At 39.4% G+C, this 26,588-nt stretch overlaps 1 protein-coding gene across 1 annotated transcript in view; it reads left to right on the forward strand.

Moving 5' to 3' along the window:
- ATXN10 (ataxin 10) overlaps nucleotides 1-26,588 on the forward strand; it is an 82,245-nt gene that overhangs the window by 39,674 nt on the left and 15,983 nt on the right. Inside the window, exons 7-10 of the mRNA XM_059845744.1 lie at nucleotides 680-845; nucleotides 4,544-4,652; nucleotides 6,399-6,568; nucleotides 25,298-25,361. Of these exons, the coding sequence (XP_059701727.1) occupies nucleotides 680-845; nucleotides 4,544-4,652; nucleotides 6,399-6,568; nucleotides 25,298-25,361 (509 nt within the window). The remainder of the gene's footprint in view (nucleotides 1-679; nucleotides 846-4,543; nucleotides 4,653-6,398; nucleotides 6,569-25,297; nucleotides 25,362-26,588) is intronic.

Below are 26,588 nucleotides of genomic sequence, written 5' to 3' on the forward strand. Positions count from 1 at the left end.
AGCTGTTAAAAAACCCAACCCAAGTAGATTTCATACAGCAGCTTCGTTATGTATCTCATTACTTGCCAACTTCATACATTGAATATCTCTGACTGGTACATGAGTGATTAACTTGGATTTGCTTAGTCCATCTAGTAACAATTATAAAATTATTGTAAAGAACAGAGTGTGCATATCAATTTTTATTTTCCTGTTTGGTCTTAGAATTGGTTTGGGGTGGTGGGGGAGAGTTAGTGAAGGACTGTGAGCAAGGCAAGGGCTGTGAAAACCTGTATTTTTCAAACAGAAACTGTCAAATAGTCTGTGCTTATTTTGCTATGCTTAACAGCTTGTAAGAGTTGGTTTGCTGGAAATTTTAGATATAGGGAATATGCAACCTCAGTAATGTTTTGTTCGGACATAAGAAAATATAAATTGAAATAGACTTGAGAAAGATACTGACTGTCTGGCCAGATTGTATTAATTGAATGATGAATTAAATTAATTCTGTACGGGAAAAAGAAAAAAAACCCAGCAGACAGAAAGTGATTGCCAAACTGATTGAGGCTTGGTAATTTTTAAAAATCCTCTCTGTTACTGGCATGATAATTGTTTTTATCATTTTTTAACTACTGCTTGTTCTACTGATAATGGTATGTGGCTCAGTGAATCTGACTCACAAATTGTTTTCTGTCTCCAGAGTTACTTTGTTAGAGCTGATGATGGTGAAAGTAAGTGACAAGAACTCAGTTAGCAGTGAAGAAATGAATGTGTTTGTGAGACATGCTGACTTCCTTGCAGACTGCTTCCAAGAGAAATGTGGAGCTGTGCTCAAGTTGACTGCTGCAGCAGCTGCAGAAGATGAGGTATGACTGGTAACCTTTAAGCACTAGAATTTGGTGTGATAAACCCTCATTGCCACTGTTGCCCGGGGGGGGACACACAAAACAGTGTCTTTTCCAGTTTACCTTGGGAAAGCAGTGGCAGAGCACACAGAGTCTGTAAGACAGCAGCCAACTTTTGCTTTTAATTTGAGGATGGTGAAGGATATGGTACGTTAAAATAAGTCTACCCCAGTGTTAAATATTTCAAAATCTAAATAATAATAGTTCAAGTTGTCACATATTTGGATATTTTATTATCTTACCAAGGATCACTTCTGTAATTTATTTGAGTTTTCAATTGTGATTAATTCAAATTTAGAAGGGCATGTAGTGACAGGACAAGGGGGAATGGCTTCACACTGACAGAGAGTAAAGACAGATTAGATGTTAGGAGGAAATTTTTCCCTGTGAGGTTGGTGAGGCCCTGGCTCAGGTTGCCCAGAGAAGCTGTGGCTGCCCCATCCCTGGAAGTGCCCAAGGCCAGGTTGGACAGGGCTTGGAGCCACCTGGCATAGGGGAAGGTGTCCCTGCCCAAGGCAGGGGGTAGAACAGGATGGGGCTTTAAGGTCGCTTCCAACTCAGACCATGACCTGAGATGAGCTCAGCTGGTCAGAGCATGCTGCTGGTAGCACCAGGGTTGTGGGTTTGATTTCCATATGGGCCATTCACCTTAGAGTTGGACTTGATGATCCTTGTGGCTACCTTTCAGTTCAGAATATTTTGTGATTCTGTGATGACCCTATGATTCAAATATGAACCAAACCAAAAATGCTTATTCTGTTCATAGATGGGAAGCCATAATATACATGTAGTCAGAATAATTTTAATGTTAATACAAAACTAATATGCAATAGTTTCACCTCTAGAAACTCTAGAGAAGTAGTGTCATAAATAATTTACTATTAAAGTAAAAAAACATTTATCTTAAAAGCTTTTATATGATAATCTTAAAAAGTGTTGCACTTGCTTGGGTTTTTTTGTTTAAATAGGCACAAGAATTTTAAATGTAGGTTTGAAATGTGTTGTGAAGAAATACCATAGATCACTTTATGGGGAGGTGGTAGTTGGATGTGTTAAAAAAACCAAAACACAAACCAGCAAGCATACAATCTCTTCTTATCTCTCCAAGAAACACAGCCTTCCCCACTGTCCCAGCTGTTTAGTCTAAGCTATGTCAGATAACTTAATTGACTACTTCTGGAAAAGGTGCTAACTTGGCAGTGAGAGGACATACATTGAGACAATTCCATCTTTGCTTTTTTCCCCCCTGCCTTCCTTTTTTGTTTTTTTATCCTTTGTGGTTACTTTCCAAACAACTTTCTGTGGTTTCAGTTCATGGAAAAAAACTATTTGTTTGCACACCAGAAGGAGGTCTCTGTCCAGCCAGAAGGTGCTGGGACAGCAGTATTGTGGATATTACTGCATAACTTGCCCTGCTTGACACTTACTTCTTATTCTTCTCTCACATAAACAAGAGGTATAAGTTGAGTTTCACTGTTTGGTAGGAAAATGGGGCTCATTGAATGAACAGAAAAAACCAGTCCTAATAGATGAATAAATGGAGGGCAAAATGTGTGCATGCATATCTGTGCTCACATTTGTTCACAACATATGCTTGCCTTGGGAAAAGAAAATGCCAGTCTAAATTCATAAAACTCCTTTCTTACAAGAAATTACAAAGAATTGCACCAATGTCTCCTCATTTGTATAAGTATTTTTAGGCTTTTTGTAGCAGTTGTATTTAACTGCAAAAAATGTGGTTGTGCATGTAGAGTCTGTCATTAAAAATGCTTTAGGCAACATCTGTGATACTGAGCTTGGCTTTGCCTGGCCTTTTCTGTGGCCCACAAGCCAAGTGCCTTGCTCAGGCCATGTCTGTAGTAGTAAGCTGCTTTGACTCCAGGACTCTGAGGCCACATTTAAAAACTTTTGGGAACAGTCCTTGGACTGGCCTTACTCCCAGAATGTTGTCTGGGTGTCCCATCCACTGTTTAATCTGTTATGTGTAGACACTGCTTTGTTTTCTTAAGGAACATCAGGTCTTGTAGCCTGCATCTTAAACCCATGTGAAGCTAATCATATGCTTCTGCAGTGCTTAAACCAATGTTTAAAATAGCTTTTCCATTCAAAGCCTGACTTGAGCATCAGTTTGCTTGCACTGACTTTCAACCATACTTGCAAAATAAAACCCTTCCCTGGATTTAGTTCATCTCTTTATAAGGAACATCTTTTCTGCATCTTTCTCTAAGTATGTTTATTTTAAAAAGTCTACAGTTATTTCCTTATTTACTTTTCAGTTTATATCCATATCAAGATGTCTGTCAGAGTTCAAACTATTTTGGGTTTTGAAATTCAAAAGGAAGTATTTTCCTTTACTGCCTTTCTTTTGTACAGGTGGAGGGCAAAAAAAAAAAAAAAACAATTTGGAAAGTCAGCAGCAGGGAAGGAACATTTTTTTTTTTAACTTAGAAAGTTTCAAATATACATGAAAATTTGATACTTCTTTTATGGTTTTTAAATAATCTGTTCCTCTTAAAAATTGTAAAAAGCTGATTACTGTCTCTGAAATGCAGTTGGGGTATTATTATTTTGTAACAGGATAATGGCTGATGTATTTAGAGTCTGCCTTTGTGCTGATGAAAGCAGTTTATTGAATAATTTAGGGCAAGACTTGCACTTTCTTACACCTGTATGGGTCAAAAAATACACTGAAAATACAGTGCTTTAGCACCGGGGCCCTATAGCAATTTGGTGTTTTCAAGGAGCAATAAATGAATATAATTGTACTACCTAATTACTGAAAACTATTTTTGATGATTTGAATAACATTATATGGATCCAAAATACTGCACTGTTGGTAAGTAAACCTTTTGTTTTCTCCTGGACCAGACAAGGCAGTAATAGTTACTGTGACCAATGTCTGAGCCTTTTCATGGCTACTTGCAGTTTATGTAACACTCCTGGAGTGGGATCATCTTGCAGTCACAGCCTGGCTTTTGAGCAATATGTGGTGTTTCAAATTCTGTCATGTGCTCTTTAGGTATTTTCTGTAAGTGCTGGATTGTCATTATAAGCAGGACCAACATATTCTGTGAGAAAAAATAGTTCTCTGGCTGAATAAATAATATGCAAATGAAATTGTGTCTCATACCTAACCAAAATGCTGCATCTCTGATCACAATCCTATTTACCCAAGAATAATGTAAATTCTCACAGCCAAAGTTTGTTTGACCACAGAACTTTACAGAATTCCTGCGGATAACAAATTGGTGTCTTGCAGGCGGTGTTTGTGTCTTTAAAGTGGAACACTCAGACTGAATAAACTCAAAGAAAACATTTATACAGAAATAATTTTCTCAGCTAGTAATTTTCTGTATTTCTGCTTTTGGAAGCTACTGTGTTTTTGTTAAAATTTTATCCCTTATGGCTCTGTTTTGGTTCCCCCATGATTTTTCAGGCAGATAAAACACTAACTGTAGAAAAGAAATTATTGCAATCTAATACGTTATTGTTATTTTAGAAAGTTGCCCTAATTTTATATAAATTTATTCTTGGCAGTATGGAAAACCTGCACAAAACCTGAGGAGCTGAGAGTTCCTGTCCCCTGTTTACATTTCTGGGTTTATGTTTTTATGATTAACCTTCATAAGCCATTTTCAGAAATGCAGTTTTTATTCCAGGAAGCACTGGTGACAATTCGTCTTCTCGATGTGCTTTGTGAAATGACCTCAAACAACAGCCAGCTGGAACATCTGCAGGCATTCCCTGGTTTGCTTGAAACAGCTGTAGGTGAGTGAACAGCCACAAGGCTGAACTGTTGGTGCTCAGTGAATGAAAACATGTTTTTCACCACTGGTGGTCATTCTAATTCTGACCTTTGAATGAGATAAATAAATAGAAGATGGAGTTAATTTGCATTTTCAAATATTTGATTTGTTCCTGGAAATTTTCTGCTTCTCCACTTTCCCTGCTGGCCTGTGTTGCCCAATAGAGCCTCGATTCAAGTATCAGCAATATTCTTTCCTTACTGAAAGTGTTGCAAGGGGCAGCTGCTTCCTACCTTCTTCCACTGGCTGAATGCTTAGAAGAGTTTCTTCAAGAAGTAGAAAAAGGGCTTTTCCTCCATGCCTGTTCCCTTCTGTTTCCCAAGTTTCTGAAATTTAAGTGCAGTTTGAATGTTATTAACCAAATCCAGTGACTTTTAAAGGTCAGCTTTAAAGAAGCTAACAAACAGCAAGAGAAGGACTATACAAAAAGAAAATTATGCCAAGATATTCCAGAGATGCTCAAGGGAGGAAGGAGGGGTGATACATAACATGACCTGTGCTTTTTTACATCTTAGCAATTTGAGACTGAGGTATGCTACCATTTTGTGAGAAAATTGTAAAAGTTTGTGTATTTTTGAGACAAATAGGTAAAAATTAAAAAAAAAAAAAGGGTTCAAACAGCTCTTATTGGTGACTCTTTTGAGATGTTTGGAGGGTTCTTATTGTAAAAAAACACCCAAACAAGCAAATAAAAAACCAAATAAAGAAAATACCTCCAGCAACAACAAAAGAAAAACTTAAAAAGCAGCAAAACTTCTATTTTTGGTGATGGGTTCTTAGATTTGTGGCTTACAGTAAGATGACTAACAACAGGATTTATTTTGTGCATGTGTGTGTGTTAAGGAAACCTGAAGTTGATTAGAGGGATGGAGCAGCTCTGCTGTGAGGAGAGGCTGAGACAGTTGGGGTTGTTGAGCCTGGAGAAGAGAAAGTTCAGGGAGATCTAATTGTGGCTCTCCAGTACCTGAAGGGAGCCTACAGAAAAGGTGGAGATGAAGAAAGGAAGGTGCTATTGACAAGGGCCTGTTGTGACAGAACAAGGGGAATGGCTTCAAACTGCTAGAGAGTGATTGTGAGGGTGGTCAGACCCTGGCACAGGGTGCCCAGAGAAGCTGTGGCTGCCCCATCCCTGGAAGTGCCCAAGGCCAGGTTGGATGGGGCTCAGAGCAGCCTGGGATAGTGGAAGGTGTCCCTGAGCATGGCAGATAAGATGATCTTTAAAGTCCTTTCTAACCCAGACTATTTTGTAGTTCTGTGTACTTGAAATTTCTCATCATGCTACAGTGCCAGGAGCAGGCTGAAGAAGAGAGGAAAAGGTGATTCTGTGGTTAGTATGTATTGCTGTGACAAATTCAAACTACAGGAAGTTTTCTAAAAATCTTAGTTTTAACAATATATTTATGGTGCCAGAATTCTCAACAGCCTACAAATTCTGACTCTTTAGGTAGAGGTTGATAGCAGCAGCTTTCAGCCATTATGTGTGAACTATGTAAGAAGTACTCAAAATGCCTTCTGACATTGGGCTGGTCTTTTATGGTTGGTTATATTAGCCCAAATCACACAATGAGGTAAACTTTCAAACTTCTTTGACATGATGTTGAGTATCAGAAATTCTGTTGCTTATTGTTGAACTCCACAATTAATAATAAAGCTCTGTGCCAAGTGAAACTGATTTTCTCATGGTAATGTATTAAAATGTTTCCTCTAGATACCCTGAGATTAACTCACCTTGCTGGGAAGCAGGCTGTAAATATTTTCACTGCCACACATGCTGTGACAGAGCAGGAGGAAATTTCACATCCAGCTGTTGGTTTCAAATCTCATCTCATCCGTTTGATTGGAAATCTGTGTTACAAGAATAAGAAAAACCAAGACAAGGTGAGCTTGTACATTTTTCTGGCACATCTCTGATGTCTAAACAGATGCCTGACTATGAGGTAACTGAAATGTATTGTTGGTCTAGAAATTTATTTGTAAATTGTAGAATTGATAGTGTAAAAGAGGTTTTTTTTGGTGCCTATGAATTACTATCACAATTATGCTGACTTTTTAATAGCAGTGTAATGTTTGCCTGCCTACCTTTTGTTTCAGCCCTGTAGAATTCAAGCCAATGCCTAATTCCTTTGTAGTTTTCACTTTTGCACTTTCTTTGAAAAGTCTCAAACTAAATTTCAACTTCACTTTGAAGGGAAATGGGTGTGATTTGTTGCATGAACTTAATTTTAAATCTTTGAATTAATCTAATGTTTTCTCTGCCTTTTTCATGTCACTTTAAAAATGGAGGTCTGCCTTTATCAAATCACTTGAAACCCTTTATCTTATAATTCCTATATAGAAAATCAGTTTCATTTCCACTCTGGGGAAAAAGAGGAAACAGCAGCAAGCTTTAAATATTAATTTTCTTTTTGATTGATAAAAGATGTGGCTTTCTTCCAGGATTTGTTAGACTATCTCAGTTTCAGCCAGAAAAACCCTTCCAAAAGTGTCTTTGTCTGACAAATTCTAGTAATATGATCCTCTGGATGGGTAATATGGGAATGATTTTCCACTTCCTCATTTGTATTAATAGTATGTAACCAAAGCTTTTAATATGTCTGGAAAATATTATTAATGCTGTTAATCACTCTTGCCTAGCTGTGTCTCTGACCCATTATGATGTAATATGTGTTTGTGGAAGTAAAATACATTTTTGTGGAATACCTAATGATAGCAGAGGGGAGGGGGTTGCTTTCATTTTGAAAGGGTTAATTTACAGCTTATTGTCCTTTTTGCTGGGATTTTCAAAGGCCCCTGGAGCTATTAAGCATGCTGCCTTAAAGTTTTCAGTGGAAGTTGGGTATTAAGTGGCTATAAACTGCCTGAAAATACTATTGCCTTTTGCTGTCTTAAAAAATATTTAGATTCTGGTGTGTGATATCATGGTACATGACTTAAGTGCCATTGAAACTTCAGAAATGCCAATTGTATCATATCCTGTCTGCACCTTCAGTTTATTTCATATATTTAAACTGGTTCAAATACATGCACTTGCCATTTGTAAGGCAGTTTTCATACATAAACACATGCTTGTGAGGACTGGACAAGCAGCTGCTATCCTTGCACAGGTAAAAAGAGTTCTGAGATGAGTTAAATGTTCAAAGTGGTGCATGGCTCAGACCTAGAGCTGGGTTCACACCTCTCTTCAGACTTGTATCTCACAATGTAGGTCTGATTTTGTATCTGTTACTGGATTTACACAGAGTTTGCTGTCTGTATTCAATCAAAAGCAAGAAAGGATAGATTGTGGTTGATGTAACAAGCCAAGTGACCAATGTGAGAGACCTTGGACTTTACCAGTGGCTGTTGCTCTCCTGTGACTTACAGTGGGAGCTGTAGGCATGGGCTGGGGAAGCAGCTTTCTCTCAGGACAGCTTGGGTGGGTGCCTTGGAGGAGAGGGCTGCAGGGCAGGAAAAGCCTGGAAACAGCCTTACCAAAGGCTCTCCAGCAGCACTCCTAGAATTCAGGCTCTTGAGTGAACTGAGGTTTTCATACTTGTTTTCTCTAGTATTTTTCCAAAATTTCCAGTTCCAGTAGAGCTCTTTCTCCAGTAACAATGCTAATGAATTACTAAATGGAGTAATAGCACACTGCTAATAATAAAAAAAAAATATATAGCCCCTCTATTTATAATAAGGGCTATGTATATGGGAGAGAATATATAATTGGAGAAGAGAAGGTTGTATGGAGACCTCGTAGCAGCCTACAGGGAAGTCAGGGAGGAACTCTTTATCAGGAACTGTAGTGACAGGTCACGGGGCAATGGCTTCAAACTGACAGCAAGTAGGTTTAGATGAGAAATTAGGAAGAAATTCTTGGCTGTGAGGATGGTGAGACCCTGACACAGGCTGCCCAGAGAAGTTGTGAATGCTGAAGTTGTGACACTTGGTCCCTCAAGTGTCCCGACTGGGTGGGGCTTGGAGCAACCTGGTCTAGTGGAAGATGTCCCTGCCCATGGCAGGGGGCTTGGAGCATCATTGTCATCTCTAAGGTCTGTTTCAGCCCAGGCAATTCTCTGATTTTATTCTGTGAATCTGTAATGCAGCCTTAGTGCTTGATGTTGGATTGCCTGGCTTGTTCTGGAAACAAAAGCAGTCCCCACAGACCTGGGGTTTGAATAGTGACTTGGGGCAAGCTCACCATGGAACAGAGTTGGATCACTGTGTCCAGGAGCTCCTTCCTGAGCTGACTGACACCCAGGCTACTTGCCCTCTTGGGTGTGGGTCCTGCAGTGTGTGTTTCAAAATTCAGTGGGGCAGATCGCCTGCACAAGGTGCAGGTAACAGAGCTAAAGCTACAGACTGTCCAGAGAGGGATGAGAATCTCTCTGCAAAGGCTGCTTTTCCACCTCTCTGTTCATGGTCTCCACCTGCTATAGCAACAATAAATGCAGGGGTTTAGTGCACTGGTTTGTTGGCAGTGGGGAAAAATCTTGTAATGCTTTGGAACAGAGAGATACCCTACTAGCACTTTATTCTTCACTTTCTGTTTAAAATCAGTCTTTGCTTTTAGAATGCAATCTTTAGCTTGTACTCTGTTAGCATTAGGAATGCATTCTTTAATTCCTTTCTTCCTCACAGTTTAGTTCCACTGCTGTGATAGGTTCTTAAGATTCAAGGGGGTGGGCAGAGCTGTAAGCAGTTGCTACCATGGGTCTTTTCTCAGACAAAAATCTAAAAATAAGGTAATTGACCTTTATATGGAAGAGTTCTCAAGAGATTTCTGCAACTTCTCTCCTGGTCCAGCAGGCTGAGTAATAGTTGTCATACCTGTGGTAACTACTTCAAACATGAATTAAGCTTGGTATTCACCAAAGGGTTTTGTACTGTTGCTCTTTCCTTTCTTCATCCTCAAATGATTCTGTAAGGCATGGATTATTAAAATTATAGTCACTTGAGAAATATTTAGAGATGTTCAGAGATTTTTTGTTGTTACCTGTATTATACTCAGTGAAATGAAGAGCACCATATCAACTAAGAACATTCCTTGCTAGTTTACTAGGTAGTGAAGAACTGAATTTGTTTGGAGTACACAATGTTAGAAAAACTTACTAAAATAACACCTTCTGATGTGGCTAAGTTAATGTTTTTTTAAAAGAGGTTCAGAAGATCTAATGTACCCTGTATTGCAGGAAGGGGATTATCTGTGGTTCCTGGGGTTTGCCAGTGGTAGGGATTGCTGGAAGCAGAAAATCCATACGTGGAAGAACATCTACCTTTCTGAATGCTCCTTCTCTGGCTCAGATCTGAGCTGTTAATCCAAATTCTTCCCACTTTTACTGGTATCAGATACAAGTGACATATTTTCCAGTATTACAACAAGATTTTCATCAAGTTTTCTATGTTGTTTTACATTGTCCTAACCTCAAGATGAACTGAATTTCCCCATCTTCTCTGAAATGCCATCCTGCACACAATCTCTTCAGGATGTTTTGTTTATTGGGTTTTGGATTTTTTTTAAAGCTGCACCAAACTTCACAATGGGCTGATGTTAAAATGCTGTGAGAGTTGAATGTGATCCTTTTTGGATATACAGCTTTATTCTCTTTCCCTTTAAAAGAGGCTGTGCTTGCTATTTTAATTTCTCTGAGAGGCACAGGAATCATTCATTTTTTCATCTGTTTCCCGAGAAGCAACTTAAGATTTGGTTACTGTGAGATATTAAAGTTTCACAGCTTAAACTTTTATGGCAATCCTGAAGTTTATAGGAACTAGCAGAAAAAAAATATTTTAAGTGTTGAGATTTGGCCATCACTGCTTATAATGTAGCTCAGTTCACATTTTGAAATAAAATAGTTTCATGGAGGAAATAATGAAGCTTGACATGTGAAAGACTGCATTTTGTGGTGAATTTACTGCAGTAACTTGGTTTTAGTGGCACACTGTGCTGCATTCAGGGTTAGGAGAGCACCAAGGAGATCTTGTGTGTAAGGGGTAGTGGAAGAGCCCTTCCCAGTGATCAGCAAGCTGGATATTAAGGACATGCCACTGAATCCTGCTACTAACTTCCCCACCAAAATCAGAGAAGCACTGAGCTAGACAGGAATTCACAATGTGCTGCCAGTTTCAGTTTCATCAGTGGGGTTCAGTTACTGTCCCCCTCCCCTGTGACAGCTGTTACCAGGTTCAGTAGAGGTGTGATGCCATGCAGGCTTCAGCCCAGCTTTGCCTTGTCAAAAAGCAGCTGTCAGCCTTCAGTTCTCTCTGCCTGTGTGCCTCTGAACCAGTCTGAATTCTCTTGCCAGTCCTGAAAATTAGAATTATAGAATAGAATCTCCTGAGGTAGAAGGGAACCACGAGTATCACACAGTCCAACTCCTGGTCCTGCCCATGACACCCCAACAATCCCACCCTGTGCCTGAAAGTGCTGTTCAAACACTCCTGGAGCTCTGGCAGCTGTGGGGCTGTGTCTGCTGTCCTGGGGAGCCTTTTCAGTGCCTGTCCACCCTCTGAGGGAAAAATATTTTCCTAATGTTCAGCCTAAACCTCCTCTGACACGCCTCCAGCTGTTAATTATTTGTTTTTTAAAACTCCTGTTGAAGGATGTGAGGCCATACCAGAGCACCTAGTCTTCAGCTAGAGACCAAGTATTTGATTTTATTAGTTTTTTTCCCCATTTTTCCCATTTTCCTTCATGTCTTTCAGAGGAGCCAGAAAGTGTAGTGACAGTCATCTGCAGATTTGAATTTCTGCCATTGGGTGATGCTGTTTGTTCTGAATTGTAGCCCTGCAGAATTCTACTTCTTGATCTCCAGCATGGCAATGCTTGAGCCGAGCTTATTCATGCCTGTGCCTGAAGGAATCAAAGGACTGGTCTCATTTTTAAGGAGGCTGGGGCTGAGATTGCCCCAGTCCATGTAAGCAAAGGTTCTGCCCATTCAGCTGTTATTTGCAAAACTCCATTCAGTTTTCTTTTCTGCTTGAAATGTGGGCTCTTCAAAGGGCCCTGATGTTATAAGAGAGTTGCAATAATATAAAAATAATGGTGGTCACTTCTGCATGCTTTTATCAACTAATTTAATCTGCCTGCTATCCTCAGCCAGTGATTAGAAGAAACCGACTTAGCTTTTCATGTAAGCAGTAGTAGAACAGGTGACAAGAGAACTTGCAGTCTTTAAGGAGATTTTAGAAAAATATCTTCAGTTCTTGCATTGTTTAAGGGATTCATAAATATTCAGGATCTTCTGCCTGTGTTGTGGGAGAGAACAGACTTAATTCTCGTTTTACAGTCTATTGATAACTTCAGCATGCTAATTCACATTAACTGTGCTGTTTGAAAGCCTTCTATTCTTTAACCAAAAAAAGTTCAGTATTTCAATCAAGAAGTGACAAAGGACTGCCTCATTCATGAGTATTTAAATGTTTAGAACTGTGAGTCCCCAAGTTTGCCTCATAACTGCAGTCAATCAGATATGTTGAGATTGTTATGGCAGAAGTGGTTTGCTGGAAGGATTTCAAAGGGACATTGACCAAAGATTTCATAAAGACACTGGAAAAACAATTGGATTTAAGTTTCTTGAATGGAGGGAGCATGGCCTATATTTAGATATTGTAGCTGTGGGAGCAAGATTAATGTCAAGTCATCTCTATGCTGAAAGAGCACAAGAAGATATTGAATTAATCCTTGGCTGTTTGTGAAAAGCAGAATGAGGTAGATATGCAAAAGCCAAGATGATCCCTTGATTGTATATATTAAGATTTAGTTAATTAAAGACTGCTAGCAAAAATCCTTCCATCTTACCCTGAAGCATCTCCAGTGGGTAACCCCACAAGACTGATTACTTCCCTCACATGTGCTGACACTAAACTCTTCTCTAACAAAAGAGAAACCTGTGCCACCAGTGTGATTTTCCTTCTTGCTCACAAGGGTGTCCCTCAGTGGGGCAAGAGGAAGCACTTGCTGAGAGTCACTGTGTGTTCAGGTCCCCATAGGCTTAGCCTGAGGGAAACTAAGGAAGCAGAGAGCAGGTTGGCACATCTTTTTATCCACCTTCCAGGACTGATGGAGTCTCCCACGGACTCTGCTTGGAAAAAGAAATATGATAATATGTTGCTTTGATTTTTTCAAGTTTTTCTAAGCCTTCTGATGTTTACATTCTTGTAACAAACTTTTTTACACAATTTATGTAAATTATTTATTGTTTTGCATTCTTTTATAGAGGAGGAGAAATTTGGTGGACTGTTGGTTTGTCCAGTGTCATTGGAGAAGTGGCACTGTCACCCTCCAACCCATTGTCACTTTTGGAAATCCATAAATGTTGGAATCAGAAATTAAAAATTCTCTTTTTACCTGGAAAGAGCTGCATGTCCACGTTGTGTTATTTCATGTCCTATAGTAACAACAATACAGAGTGTGCCCAAACAATTCCTATCTACAAGACTGACTCCCTAAATTTCAGATACATCCTCACAGTCTGGAATTCCAAAATGCCCTTTTGTCAGCACTGGTAGAGGATTGAGTGAAAACAAATGTCTGTGTGTGTATTGGGTCTGGCTGAGGTGAGTTCTCAGCCCCTCCAGTGCTGTGCTGTGCAGGTGTTGATGACCCAGCAGTTTTGGCTGCTGTCCTCTGACATTGCTTCCCCCACAAAGGGGATGGGAGCGGGCAAGGTCCTGGGAGGGGACACAGCCAGGCCAGCTGACCCAGATTAGCCAAAGGGATATTCCACACCAAATGGTGTCAGCTCCTAAGGGATAGGGGAGGAAGGGGGGGCGTTTGTGATTCCTCAGTGTTTGCCTCCTGGAGGAATCCTTATGTGTACTGAAGCCCTGCTTCCCAGGAGGTGTCTGAACATTGCTGCAAATGAGAAATAGAGGTTGACTTTTTTTTTTTCTTTAGCTTATGTGCATGCAGAATCTTGCTTCTTTTTCTTTTACTGTAATAAAACTGCCTTATCTCACCCTGCTGGTTGTTCTCCATCTTATTATCTCCTGTGTCCTATTGGGAAAGGGAGTGATAGAGTGACTTTAATGGGCACCTGGCACCAAGGCAAGGTCAGCCTGCTACAGTGTGCTTGTTCCAAATGGGTGAAATAGGTGTAGGAACTCTTGGAAGTTGGGATACACAGATAATGAATGGTTTTGACCAAAGCCATGCTTTGCAAGATACAGCAGGCTGGTTATCACAAATGTCCTCTGAGTGGAAAAGCAGTAATCTGAGGAGGGACAGAAGAAAGCTCTGTCTGATTTTATTTGCACTTACCTTTCTGTCAAAACTGTGTTCTTGTCTTACTGTTCTCATTTATGAAATATAGTATTTCCATTTCCAAGAATGAAGAAATTGATAATTCATACAAGTTAGATATTTAGGGGCTTACTTGCTATATAACTTTATATATATAGATATAGGCATGTGTGCGTGATTTATATATATAGATATGTGCATCACTGTAGATAGATAATATAGAAAATATATACAGGAATACAAAAATATAATATATACTTGAAAGAGGAGTGTAGCCAGCAGGTTAAGAGAGTTGATTCTTCCCCTCTACTCTGCTCTGTTGAAACCCCAGCTGTAGCATGGTCTTCCAGTACCTGAAGGGAGCTGACAAGAAGAATGGAAAGAGGATATTTAGGCTATTTACCAGGGCCTGGAGTGACAGGACAAGGGGGAATGGCTTCACACTGACAGAGAGCAGGGTTAGATGGGATATTGGGAGGAAGTTCTTCCCTGTGAGAGTGGTGAGTCCCTTGCTTAGAGAAGCTGTGGCTGCCCCATCCCTGGAAGTGTTCCAGGCCAGGTTGGTTGGGGTTTGGAGCAACCTGGGATAGTGGAAGCTGTCAGGGTGTGTGGACAAGATGATCTTTAAAGGTCACTTCCACCCCAAACCAATCTGTGATTCAATGTACATACATGCATATATAAAAACTGCCTCAATGTACTACTCCAGGAAGGCTTCTCTGGGTAAAATGGAAAAGATTGGTATTACTTTTAGTTAAAACTAATTGTATTATACATCTTTTATTTACTTCTCTTTGATAATCTTCCCACAAGCAGAGTTCAAGTTGTATTACACAAATACACGGTGAAAGAGACTCTCAAGTATGTTCCTAATTACTCTCTTCATTAAGAATCATAATTCTTGTTCAGTTCCTGGGAGAAAATTTGCATTGTTGAATTAAAAAAAATACCATAAATACTTTCTATGTACTGTGGTGGATCATTTTTTATTACTGGCAAGATGATGTCTTTTGGCATCTCTTAAAGACCTTTGTTTAAAAATGAGTTCTGGCACAATCTTACTGATGTGAAAAAGAAGAAAGTAAAATGACACTGATACTGGAAAACATGACAAAATCATATGAACATACATGGTATGACTTTACAGAAGTTGGAAAGTCTTCCTTTGCAAGCCAGCAGTAATTTGAAAAGTGCAAGTACAAGAATGCACAAGTCTTGACTGGTGTGTGTACCCCAGGATGTGATTTAGGTCATGATACAAACCCTGGCAGTGACAATCCCCTGATGGCAGTTTCCTGTGGGACAGAGCATCCAGCCCAGGGGGTCTGTGTGCAGTATGAATGGGTTTAACAAGGCTGGTGCAGTATTCTGATTTCAGTTTTTTTATGCATTCTGCTTGTCTAACTTAAAAAATAGAATTTTGTTGCTTTTAACAAAAAATTTAGATAGTTTACTGCCTCTGAAGTAGAAATAGCCAGTGTGCTTCATTTCAGTCTAATAATTTTTGAGGTTTTATGTGCAATATTTCAGTTTGCTTTAATATTTTTATATTATTACAATCTGATATTTGAAGTGCAATATTGAATTGGTCAGGTTGGACAGGGCTTGGAGCAATGTGGTCTCGTGGAAGGTGTCCCTGCTTATGGCAGGGCATGAATTGAGATGAGCTTTCAAGTCCCTTCCAACCCAAACCATTCCATGATTCTATGATGAGGATTAGCTTCATTTTGTAAAGATAGAATTTTTTGTGTTCTTCATAAACTAGAATAAGTATTGAACATAAGTGTCTTTCCTCTATGTTTTCCTGCATGTTTTAGCATTACAGTCAGCTTTGGTTTGACATTAATCTTACCTATAACAAAATAAGAAGGATTTAGATTTTGGTCTAGCAATTACAGTTCTAAAGCACAATTATGGAGCTCAGTGGATTCATATTGAAGCTGGCAACACATGTTGAATTTTAATAAGGGGAAATTATAACATTTACCTTCAATTTTTTCCTGTCTTTTTAGAAAATGAAGGCTGCTACTCATGGAGCTGTTTAGGGCTTGTAATTTTACATAGGAGAGTTTCCAACTTCTCTAAAAATCTCTTTATCCTTGAGTCCAGGGAATGTATGATTGTGCATTTGGCTTTGGAAATACTAAAGGCCTTTATTTCAGGCAATTCTTCAGCATTTTAGCTAAAAATAATTATAATAAAGAAAGCTGTGTTTTGCCTGCAAACAAAATGCAAGCAGCTCAGTGTAATTAGTCATAAATTGGTAGGTTCCCTTTAACCTGCATCTAACTTTTGTTCCCTACTACTTAAATGTCACTCCCTCAGTATTTTCCAGCCAGGTCTGTTTATTTGTCTCAGCTCTGCCTGTTCCCCACAGCTGCAGGCACAGGGAGCAGAGGCAGTTTGGGAGGACTCTGACTACTGCCCATTCTTCAGGAACCTGCAATCCAAGTGGAATATTTGGTGGTTGGGAGTGTCACCTCTTAGTTCCAGCTCTTGAGTTACACAGACTCATGAGCACCTTACCATTCTATGCACTTTTTAAAAAATGCTTTTAGACTTTGTAGCTGCTGAGGAAAAAAAAAAACCCAAACAAAACTTATAATTCCCCTACAATAGATCAACCTGGTGTCAGCTGATTGAGGTTCTGATTCAAGGCTTTTTCTCCTCTCACCTTCTGACCCACCATTACTGTCAACCTGTTCCTGCAGGCATTTCTGTAAAAGTGTTGACCTGCTCCTTTGAAAATCAACTTCAAATGAAAGTGTTTATTATTAAACTCCTATAGAAATCTGTTCCTATTTAAAAATAGTAAAACATACTGACTTACAGAATTCAAAGGTTTTTTTTTTAAAGTTTCCAGGTTTTAGGATTGTATTAATTATGGTACAAATTTCATCTATGGAAATGTACCCTCAAGCTCTGTTCATAAGAGATTTTTTTCCTTGTTAATGGACTTGCTAGGAGGAGTTGTCTGTGCTTGTGTAGCTTTCCTTTAAATAATTTTTAATAACATGTTTTTTTTTTTATATATATACTTAATGTAGACTAATGAAAAGGTCTTGAAACAAGAACTCTTTTTATTTTTCAGTTAAAATATACAGTCTTGTCTTTATAGGCTGTCATCAAATTAATCATCTGTTGCAAGAAAATAAATGACAATATAAATAAAGCAAAACAGAACATTCAAAATTGTATAAACATTTGGCTTAGTGCTTGAGTGTGTATATATATATATATATGCCTTGTTTAGTGCAATAATATAATATTTTCAGGTAAATTAACCCTATGAAAGGATACATTTATTATGGAGTTTTTAAAGCAATTTGAACTTTGAGCAATAGCTTTGCAAATTTAAAACCTAGAATTTTGTCACAGATGGAGGAGTTCAGCTAGAAATGGGGAATCTTACTTTCTTAATACCTGCAGTTGTTATTACCAGACTACAAGACATTTAGAAGCACAAATAGTCAGAAAACCCTCTGGTAGTTGTAATTTAGAGGCAAATTAAGAACCAGCTATGCAATCTCCTTGTGTACAGCTTCGTGTATAATCTCGCTCAGAAGCCTGAGGCATCAGCAAGCTTTCAGCATGAAATTTAGTGCTAGAGCATGCATTCCTGAGTTTTTGTGTATCATGCATACCATATATATGGCTTTTATAGACATATAAATCACAACATCAGGAGTCTTGTTTTCTAAATGTAGAGTTGATCTTAATCTCAGCAAGGTGGCTAAATTTATCTTATTAAGAGAGTCTGATCCTGTGTAAAGGTTATGCTTGGTGAATCATTAAAAGGAAATGTGTATTCTTAGCATTTCAGGTAAATGCAGAGAATAATTGCTCAGCTTTCTCTAAGTCTGGATTGTCAGCAAAGAAGCAGTGGCAGTGTCCCATGAGGGCTGGGCCAGTCCGTGGTAGGTACAGCAAGTAAGTGTTTGAGGGACCATTGCTAGCCTTGAGGGCAAATTGCAGAGTTTGGCATAGCTCACATACACATCCCAGCATTCTCCTCTTCCTCCCCTCAACCAAAATCAAATCACAGAAGTGCCTCTCCTTTCCTTGGACAGAGCCCATGGCCTGCACTGGGTACTCAGCAGTTCCTGAGTGTGGCCCAGAGGAGTGGAGGCTCTCAGGAGCCAGCAGCCCCAGGGACCACCTGAAAAATGCAGCAAGGCAGTGCCAAATTCTGGCATCCCAGCTCTGTGTCTGCTCATGCACTCAGCAGCTCTGCTGAAATGAGCTGTATCAACCCAAGTTTATGGCAGCCTTCAGACTTCACCAATGTATTGCTCACTTCAGATGAGGTTGATTAATCTTGTCCTTCCTTCCACCCTGTGTTCCACACCTCCTGTAATGGTTGTTGTAATTTTTTTGATCATGCTGGGAAGGATTAGACCTTGGATCCCATTGGCTTGGGCAATGGAGACCTTCGCCTCAAAATGTTCTGTGTGGGTAAACCTTTGGCAGATCATTGCTAATTCATTTGCTCACCTCTTGAATCACCACATGTGGTTTTCAAGCTGCAATGTGCCCTGCTCCTGTATTAACCTCATGACATTCTCTGCTTCCTAACCTGTCCAGAAGTTTGTTTTCCTCGAAAATAGTTTTTAAAATAAAAACAGCTCCCAAGCCACAGAGAGGTTTGTTAACTAGTGCAGTCATCTGCTTGTCCAGGGTGGGCAGGCATTCAGGATCAGCAGTGGTATTTCAGAGTGCAGTTGGGCATTCTCTGAGTCCTGTGAGGAGCAGCTGAGGGAGCTGGGGGGGCTCAGCCTGCAGAAAAGGAGGCTCAGGGGGGACCTTCTGGCTCTGCACAACTCCCTGACAGCTGGGGGCAGCCAGGTGGAGGTGCTCTCAGGAAACAAGGGACAGGATGAGAGGAAATGGCCTCAAGGGAAAGTTTAGGTTGGACATAAGGAGGAATTTCTTCATGGAAAAGCTGGGCAGGCATTGGAAGGGGCTGCCCAGGGAGGTGGTGGAGTCCCCATGCCTGGAGGTGTTCAGTGACATGGCACTCAGTGCTCTGCTCTGGGTGACAAGGTGGGGATCAGTCACAGTTGGATTTGGTGATCCTGGAAGTCTTTTTCAATGTTAGTGAGTCTGTGGATCTGAGCTGTGTTATGGTGCAGGTGAACCATGTCATTTGATGACTGATGTCTCCAGTGGTCATGGGGGTGCAGTGTAAGGTGCAAGGATTTATTCTGCTTTTATTTATTGCTGTGGTTGTAGATAATTGCTGAAAGGGGGCAAATACTAAACTGTTGTACTGTTGTAACCTTGAGTATCATTCAGCTTGTTTTCTGAATTCTTTTGTAGTTTGGCAGTTTGGAACTTTCCAAAACTGTAATGGAAAAGATACTAAAACTTTATGCTGCCAGAATCACACTTTGTAAAAATTGTCAGTGGAAAAACTCTCTGAGAGTTACTTTTAACTGCAGTTACATCAGCAAAACGGGTTGCAAATGTCAAAAATCATGAGCCATCACAAAAAGATCATAATTCAGATTTCTTTTGCAGTTAAAAATGAAACATTGTTACTGACAAAATCCTGGAATAATCGAGAAATTAATCCTGAATGTATAAAAGGTGTGAAAAAGACCCCAAACCGAAGGAAACCCCTTTCTGCTCTGCAGTGTGAGAAACATTAAACTTTTCAATAATATGCATACACAGGGATTTCCCCCACTTCTTTGGTGAAGCTGCTCAGAGTCGCAGAATCCCAGAATGGTTTGGGTTGGAAGGGACCTTAAAGCTTCTCTCATCCCACCCCCTGCTATGGGCAGGGACACCTTCCACTAGACCTGGGCTCTCCAAGCCCTGTCCAACCTGGCCCTGTTAAAGAATAACACTTGCATTCAACCAGTTTGCAAACCTTAGATTAATACTTGTCTCTTTAAAAAACAGGCAAGACTTCTTGGTCATGCTCATATATAGTGGTATTTTCCAGATTTTATATTTGCCTGCTGTGCTGCTAGCCACTCTGTAACCAGCCAGCAATCCAGAACACCTTTGTTAGTACATCTCTACTTCTCATTAAAGACAGAGATTATAGAACACACAGCTGATGAGAAACCAAGTAAAATTTGATTTTAAAAGAATAAATCAAATGTGGAAAATGACATTTGTGGAAAGAGTCACCTTTTTTCCTCAAGGTGAACATTCATTCATTAATGAATGTTAACTTGAATAAAGCTTCTCAATGCATTGAAAAGTATTTCTCTCATGCCACTGCTTCCCTTGTTTTAATACTACCAAACCTTTTAAATACATCACTGAAAGTCCTCTGTTTTCTTTGTTTCATTTCAGCATATGAGAGATCATTTAGTCTGTCTGGGATACTCTGATTTCAAGAGAGTATCTTCTTCAGGCAAAGTTCTTAATCTTAAGGGGGTTTTATTTCTAAAATGTGTGACTGTTGTCTCAGTAAAATTGTTGCTAAAGTAGTTTGTGACATTAGTTCAATTATGCAGAAATAAATTTGTCTGGGAGAGTGTGTGATCACTAGTGTAGAACAGTAATGAGGAAATCTTCAACAGGAGAGTTCAGTGGTAATCTCTTTTTCTGTCAATGGCAGTGATTTTCAAAATCAGGATTTTTTTATGGAATGTCTGGAATTCTGTTCCAGAAGAAAAGTTATTCTGATGTAATATAAAATGTAGAACAAGAGAGAACAAAACTTTAAACAAACAAACAAAAAATATCCCCAAAAAATAACAAGCCTCCAAAAAATAGCAACCCACAAAACAAATGAGTATCTCATTTTAATTGAGATACTCATAAAGTGCTTTTTAAAGCTTGATGTGGAAGACAAAAATACTGTAGCCACCAAAACAGTGGCAGCTTGCCAGACTGACTTGGAACTTCCTATTACAACAGTGATTAAAAAGGCTGAAAGGTATCATGTGATTTGTTATTCAACCTTTATCCCTGTGTTTTTTCAGAACTTCAAAGTGAGAAGTCTTTCATTTTCACTTTGCTTTAGAACTAAATGAATTTTTGAAGTTTGGATGGTCTTGTAGAAGTTGTCTCTAGTCACATAAGAGACTAGAGACAACATTTAATTTCCATCTAGGTTCTTTTTGGTCTAATGAAAGAAGACAAGAGAATTAAGAATCACTTTTATAGCAGTGGTTGGAAATCAGCAAACAAAGATCATCTGATTACTGGGGTTTGTGGACTGAGAAGAGGAGAGTGTGTGACTAGAAGTACATTAATGTATACTGTGGTGTTGTTGCAAATTTGTACAAATTCAGCTGATTTGCAGGGCAGTGTTGAATACTGGATGATGTTTAGCACCATTTTTCTCTTCTGCTGCTGCTGCCAGATTAGGCAAAGGCTACACTAGCAAGTATTGTGTGTTCCAAGCAGAATGAGTCTGTGTTGGAGCTCACTTTATCCATGTCAAGTCACAGATCTAAACCATACCAGAGCAAACAGCCTGCTTCTCTGGCAGCATCCATTGGTTGTGGCTTCTGGTGCAGGAGCTGTACATAAGGGAATGAGGAAAGCTGCATTGTTTAAAAAGCAAATCTTCCAGTTGTGTTACTGTCTCTTGTGGGAACCTATCTGAATTCTCAAGTGTTTGTATTATCATCTCAATGGCTGGAAGCTCCTGTGTTTTGCTCTTGGAAAGACAAAAAAACGATTCAGCAGCTGAGTTAGCATGCTACCCTCTCCTCTCAGCTGGACACTCTGCATCTGCTTATTTTGGCTCAGGCCTGATGGTGTGCTTGGAACCTTCATCTTCCCTTCCTCTTCCATAAGGCCAAAACCTTCTTTTTCCAAACTGGTTCTCTGAGGGAAGGTTTAAGACATCTCAAAGGTACTCCACATTTAGTTTCTAAGATTTTTTTTTTTTTTTTTTTTTTTTAACCTCCAAGAAAGAGGCAAGGCTCTCCACTTTTGGGAGAGTTGAAATAAACTTCATGTCTCTCTGGAAAATAATGCTGAAAGAGAGCAAATATCTTTGAAATCAACGTAGCAGGAGCATCAGATTTTGTTGCCCTGATTTCTGAGTTTCAGACATTAAAATGTGAAATACATGCTTCCCTAGCTGGTGTAGAGGTGGAAGAGTGTTCTGTGGACACTGCCTTGGTTGAAGTGGACATGAGCAAAGTCATGGATACTGGTGCAAGGGGCTCTCAGACCCAGCACAGCTGCTGTGGTGTCCTGGAGAAGGGGGCCTCTGTCCACAAGTATTTCAGTAGATCTGCAGAATGTGGTGAACTCCTAGAATAGACTTGATGCCTGTATTCTAAACCAAGGTGCCTGTAGTCTACCATAGGCCTTGGAGTCCAGCAGCACTGAAGGGCTAAAGTAATCTTTGTACTTTGCAGTAGAATATCCTGTGTGTATCTCCTGTCACATTTGCTGCTTGGAAAAACAAACAAAAAGCCCAAAACCAAGACTCAGAAATGAAAAAAAAAAAAGAAGTAATATTTTTCAGTATCATCATAGATGCAGAGAAGCCTGTTTGGAAACCTAACAGCTGCTGTGTTCCTACTCTTATTAAGCTCTTCTGTTACCCACATTGGATGCTGGATTCTGCACAGATATGTAAACACTCATTAACTATTTGTTGAGGAGGTCTTGGAGAAAAATTTACTCTTGTTAGTCAGCCTGTTTGGTGTCAGGGTCTGAAGGAGGTGCATAAGTCATTATGTAGTCTCATGTGATACGTTCAGAAGGAGTAAATGGTGGCCAAAGACTGGCAACAAATCCCCAGTGTATATTTCATTGGAATCCTTTTCTTTGGCATAATTTAGTATTTTAGTGTGACTTTCATACCATATTTAAAATAAGATTAGGCTTTTGTGCAATATTAACTTCTTCCCCAAGCCCTGCAGAAGATCACTGCAAAAGCTCTGCTCACCTGCTCTACACTGAGCATTTCACAGAGAGTTCTCTTCAAAGCAAAAACTCTGAGAGCAGTAATTAGTTGGAAGAGTTCCCAGAGCACTCTCTGTTGGGCAGTGCAGTTCCAATGGATCTGTGTAAGAGGTTGAGGTGCAAGACAATTTCTCAATGTTTGCAAAATGTGCTGGTTTGGGAGGAAAGGAGATGAGAGCAACAGGATTTGAGAGACTCTCAGCAATGCAAGTGAGACACTTGGTTGGACAATGATTCTTCTCCCTGAGTGCCTGTGGCACTCTTGTTGCACAGGTGGCTCTGCTATGTGCAGAGCAGTTGCTGAACTGGCTCACATTATAGAGCACAAATTGTTGGTTGCCATTAAATGTTTTTTCAGTGGACTGCTGGAGGTTCAGGAACAGCTGGCATGGACTGGAACTTTTCTTATAGTGGTTGCTCAGGATTTGACCTCTTCATCTCATGAGTCACTTGGAGTATATAGGTTTGTCTTGGGCAGGTGCATTGTAAGGTTTTTCTTCTTGCTCCATTTCCCTGTGTAGTAAGTCATAGGTGACATTCCAAAGCTGGCATTGTGGTGACAAAAGCTGTGCCTAACTCCTTCAAATTGTATGTACAATTGAATTGAATGATGTTAAAGAAACTCCAAGGGGGGAGGTACAATGCAGGTAGTTAGCAACTTGTTTTTCCTTGAAGGTATCACTGAGGTTGTGGTTTGCTGCTGCTGTTCCCACATAACTTTGAAGGAATCTTGTCATATTCTTGCAGTAACTTTTTGAAACATTGGTGGATGCTAGTTAGAATTGTACTTTCCCAAAATGCTTACTCTGTTAAGGAGACATCTCATTTGAATCAGACTGGAACATATTATTGCATGGCTTGTTTCTGTTGACAGCACTTGATCCCAATTAATTTCTACTGGTGGGAAATAAGAGGTAGCATTGCAGGCTCATCAGAGTTTGGCTGCAGCCTGCACATCAAAGAACCAGCATTTCCCAAGCATGTGCAAGTGCCATGTTGCTTAAAGATCACTGCTTGCTCACGCTTTGAAGTGTGATACTGTGCATGGTGCTTGGCCTTTGGAGAAAACACAAACATTTAGTGGAAAGAATGGATGTTTTTAAACTTGTGTTATGAACTGTATTTCATGTAGGTAAAGTTAGGCATGTTAGCACAGATGTGCAGGGTGGCTTTTAAGACCTAGCAGTGCTCTTTGCTTCTTCTACATGTAAGCATTGCCTGTCTGTTTGTCTGTCACCCCTGCTTTCTCATCTAGCTTGAGACTCTGCAATAACATAATCTGGAAAGGAATTTAAAAAAGGCATGGGCTCATCTTCGGCCTGTGCTCATTGAGGCATGTGCTCTCAAAGGTGAGATCACCAGATCTCATCTTTGTCTCTGAATTCAGTTTTACTGATCCATAGGCTGTTTGGGATTTCACATCTAAATCTACTCCACTTGCCTCTCATATTACAAAACTTGTGTTAGAGAAAGCTGATGATCCTGCAGTGTAAATTTTGAGATTTTTTTTTTTCCTTGGTACATAAAAATGCATCTTGTTTGGGGCAAAAAGGATGGAAGAGAGAACACCATCATCAAGCTATGGCCTAAATTGGCATTACATTAAATTCCTTTAACTGGCAGTTCTTGGTTTGAAATGAAATTTTAAGAAATGAAAGAATTTAAACTTTGGACAAGTATAGCTTGGCTATCACAGAATGGTTGAGGTTGGAAGGGACATGTGAACCTATGAATATGCATGTGAGATGTTACAGTGTACCTTAGGAGGCTACATAAATTTCTTATGGGACATACTTTCCATAAGATAATAATGCTCCAGGTTTATTATTAAGATCAGCTTGTCCCAAGTACTTGGTGAAGTGTGTTCATGAGTCTCTTAGGATTCTTTGTTGCTATCTCATACACACACACAAATTTGGCAGTGCAATTCATGAACTCCCATGAGTGTGTATGCACAAGGAGCTAAAGACACCAGATCTCATCTTTGCTCGCTTGCCAGTAACATAAGGACCACTTTCTCAAAGGAAAAACATCCATGGCTCTTATTTGGTATAAAGAATTTGTGCTGAGTGTGTACAAGTAACACATTGCTATTGAAGGTGCAGCAGATGTGCTCTCATGCAAACTTGTGTGTATGTGTAGGTGAATTTTTCAACTTCTTTCTTTTCCTATTTTTTGCTCCACAGTTTTTGATGGTTCTTCCTTCTGGAAGCAAGCAGGAGCTTTGAGCATAGCTTATCTGGCTCAGTGTGAGAAACAGAAAAGACCTCAGTCAAACACTTGCTAAATGAAGGGAGAATATGAAATTAGAGCCCGCTTGTTGCTGTTTTGTGATACTCATGCTGAAAACACCAGGTTTACTCTGCAATTCATGTTAACATGTTTAATCTTTTTCATGAAACAAACATCCCTGTTACATTTTTATATATTTCTTGCATGAAACATTGTTAGTATTGTTGAGACATCTGTTTAATTTAACTTTTGGGTTTTTTTAGGTGTATGATTTGGATGGCATTTCCTTGATTTTGGACAATTGCAGCATTGATGACAACAATCCTTGTATCCTTTATCAAATAATTCTATTTATTGAATATGACTCATGAGAAAAGGTGTGGGGGTTTCATGGATTTATGCCAGCATTGCTTTCACAGGGTATCTAAATGGAGCTGGCCTCATGAGCTTTTAGGTTATATTTAAATGGTTCAGAAGTGAGCAAGGGTACAAATAGGCTTCCATGAACTCCATTCTGAGTGAGTTAACTGTGGTTACATTCTGTTTCCTAAAATAATAAATATTACTGGTTTGCAAGTGCCTATTCAAAGAGCTGTGTCAGAAATCTGAATTCAGACTCTGGTCATTGTACCAGATTTTAGAGCTTTTGCTCCCACTGAAATCTGTTCAGGAAACTGAAATAAGTACCTCATCAATTCTCTACACTTGTTAAATCAGTCTGGGGGCTTTTTCTAAGCACAAAGACAAGGCTAGCAAGCTGTTATGAAAATCTGTATAGTTGAGAAAATAAATTATGCAAATTTCTGAAATGTTGGGGAGATTTTAATCTAAATGGTGTTGTGCTTCATATTAGGGATTTTTTTTTCCTGGAATTTAAGAGCAGAAGCTTTCAAAAATAGATTGCTATTAGAGGGAAATAATCTTATATTGAAGATAAGCAGTTCTTAAGCAGAGTTATCCATCTCTTCACGTTATACAAGTGTGTTCAGTGACTGAGCTGTGATTCTCTGTCATGTAATCATTAGCTTTTTGATAATTGCATCTGGAAATCAAATGTCTTTCCTGTACAGATTCATGTCACTGAACACATGAAATGGGTTTTCAAATTATTATGTAAGAAACAGCACATTTTTTTTAGCAAGCATAACAAACAAACAAAAGGAGTAGTGAAAATGTTTCATATTCTCTCAGTTGTGTCCTGCAGAACATCATGCACATCTAAATAAATCATAAAATGATGAAATAATGTAGATGATAGCACAATGTTGACAAACTGGGTGGAGGAACAACAGGTGGTAAGTATCCTCTGAGTTACTCAGTTTGATGCTTTATATCCACAAGTTTTACATCTTCAGTATTCCTGCAGTTTGAGACCTGACAGTGCACTGAGTGGCAGAATTGTATTTCCATGGTCCAGATCTGGTAGCGGGCACTGCTGGATGTGGTGGGATGGGCAGGGAAATTTACCTTTCCCTAAGTGGTAAAGCAGCCCTGAGAAAACCTAGTAAGGAGTTTTTGCCCCAAGTGACTCTTCTTTGCTGAAAAGTACAGCTG

The sequence above is a fragment of the Haemorhous mexicanus genome, chromosome 5 (assembly GCF_027477595.1).
Source record: "Haemorhous mexicanus isolate bHaeMex1 chromosome 5, bHaeMex1.pri, whole genome shotgun sequence".
Lineage (NCBI taxonomy): Eukaryota > Metazoa > Chordata > Aves > Passeriformes > Fringillidae > Haemorhous > Haemorhous mexicanus.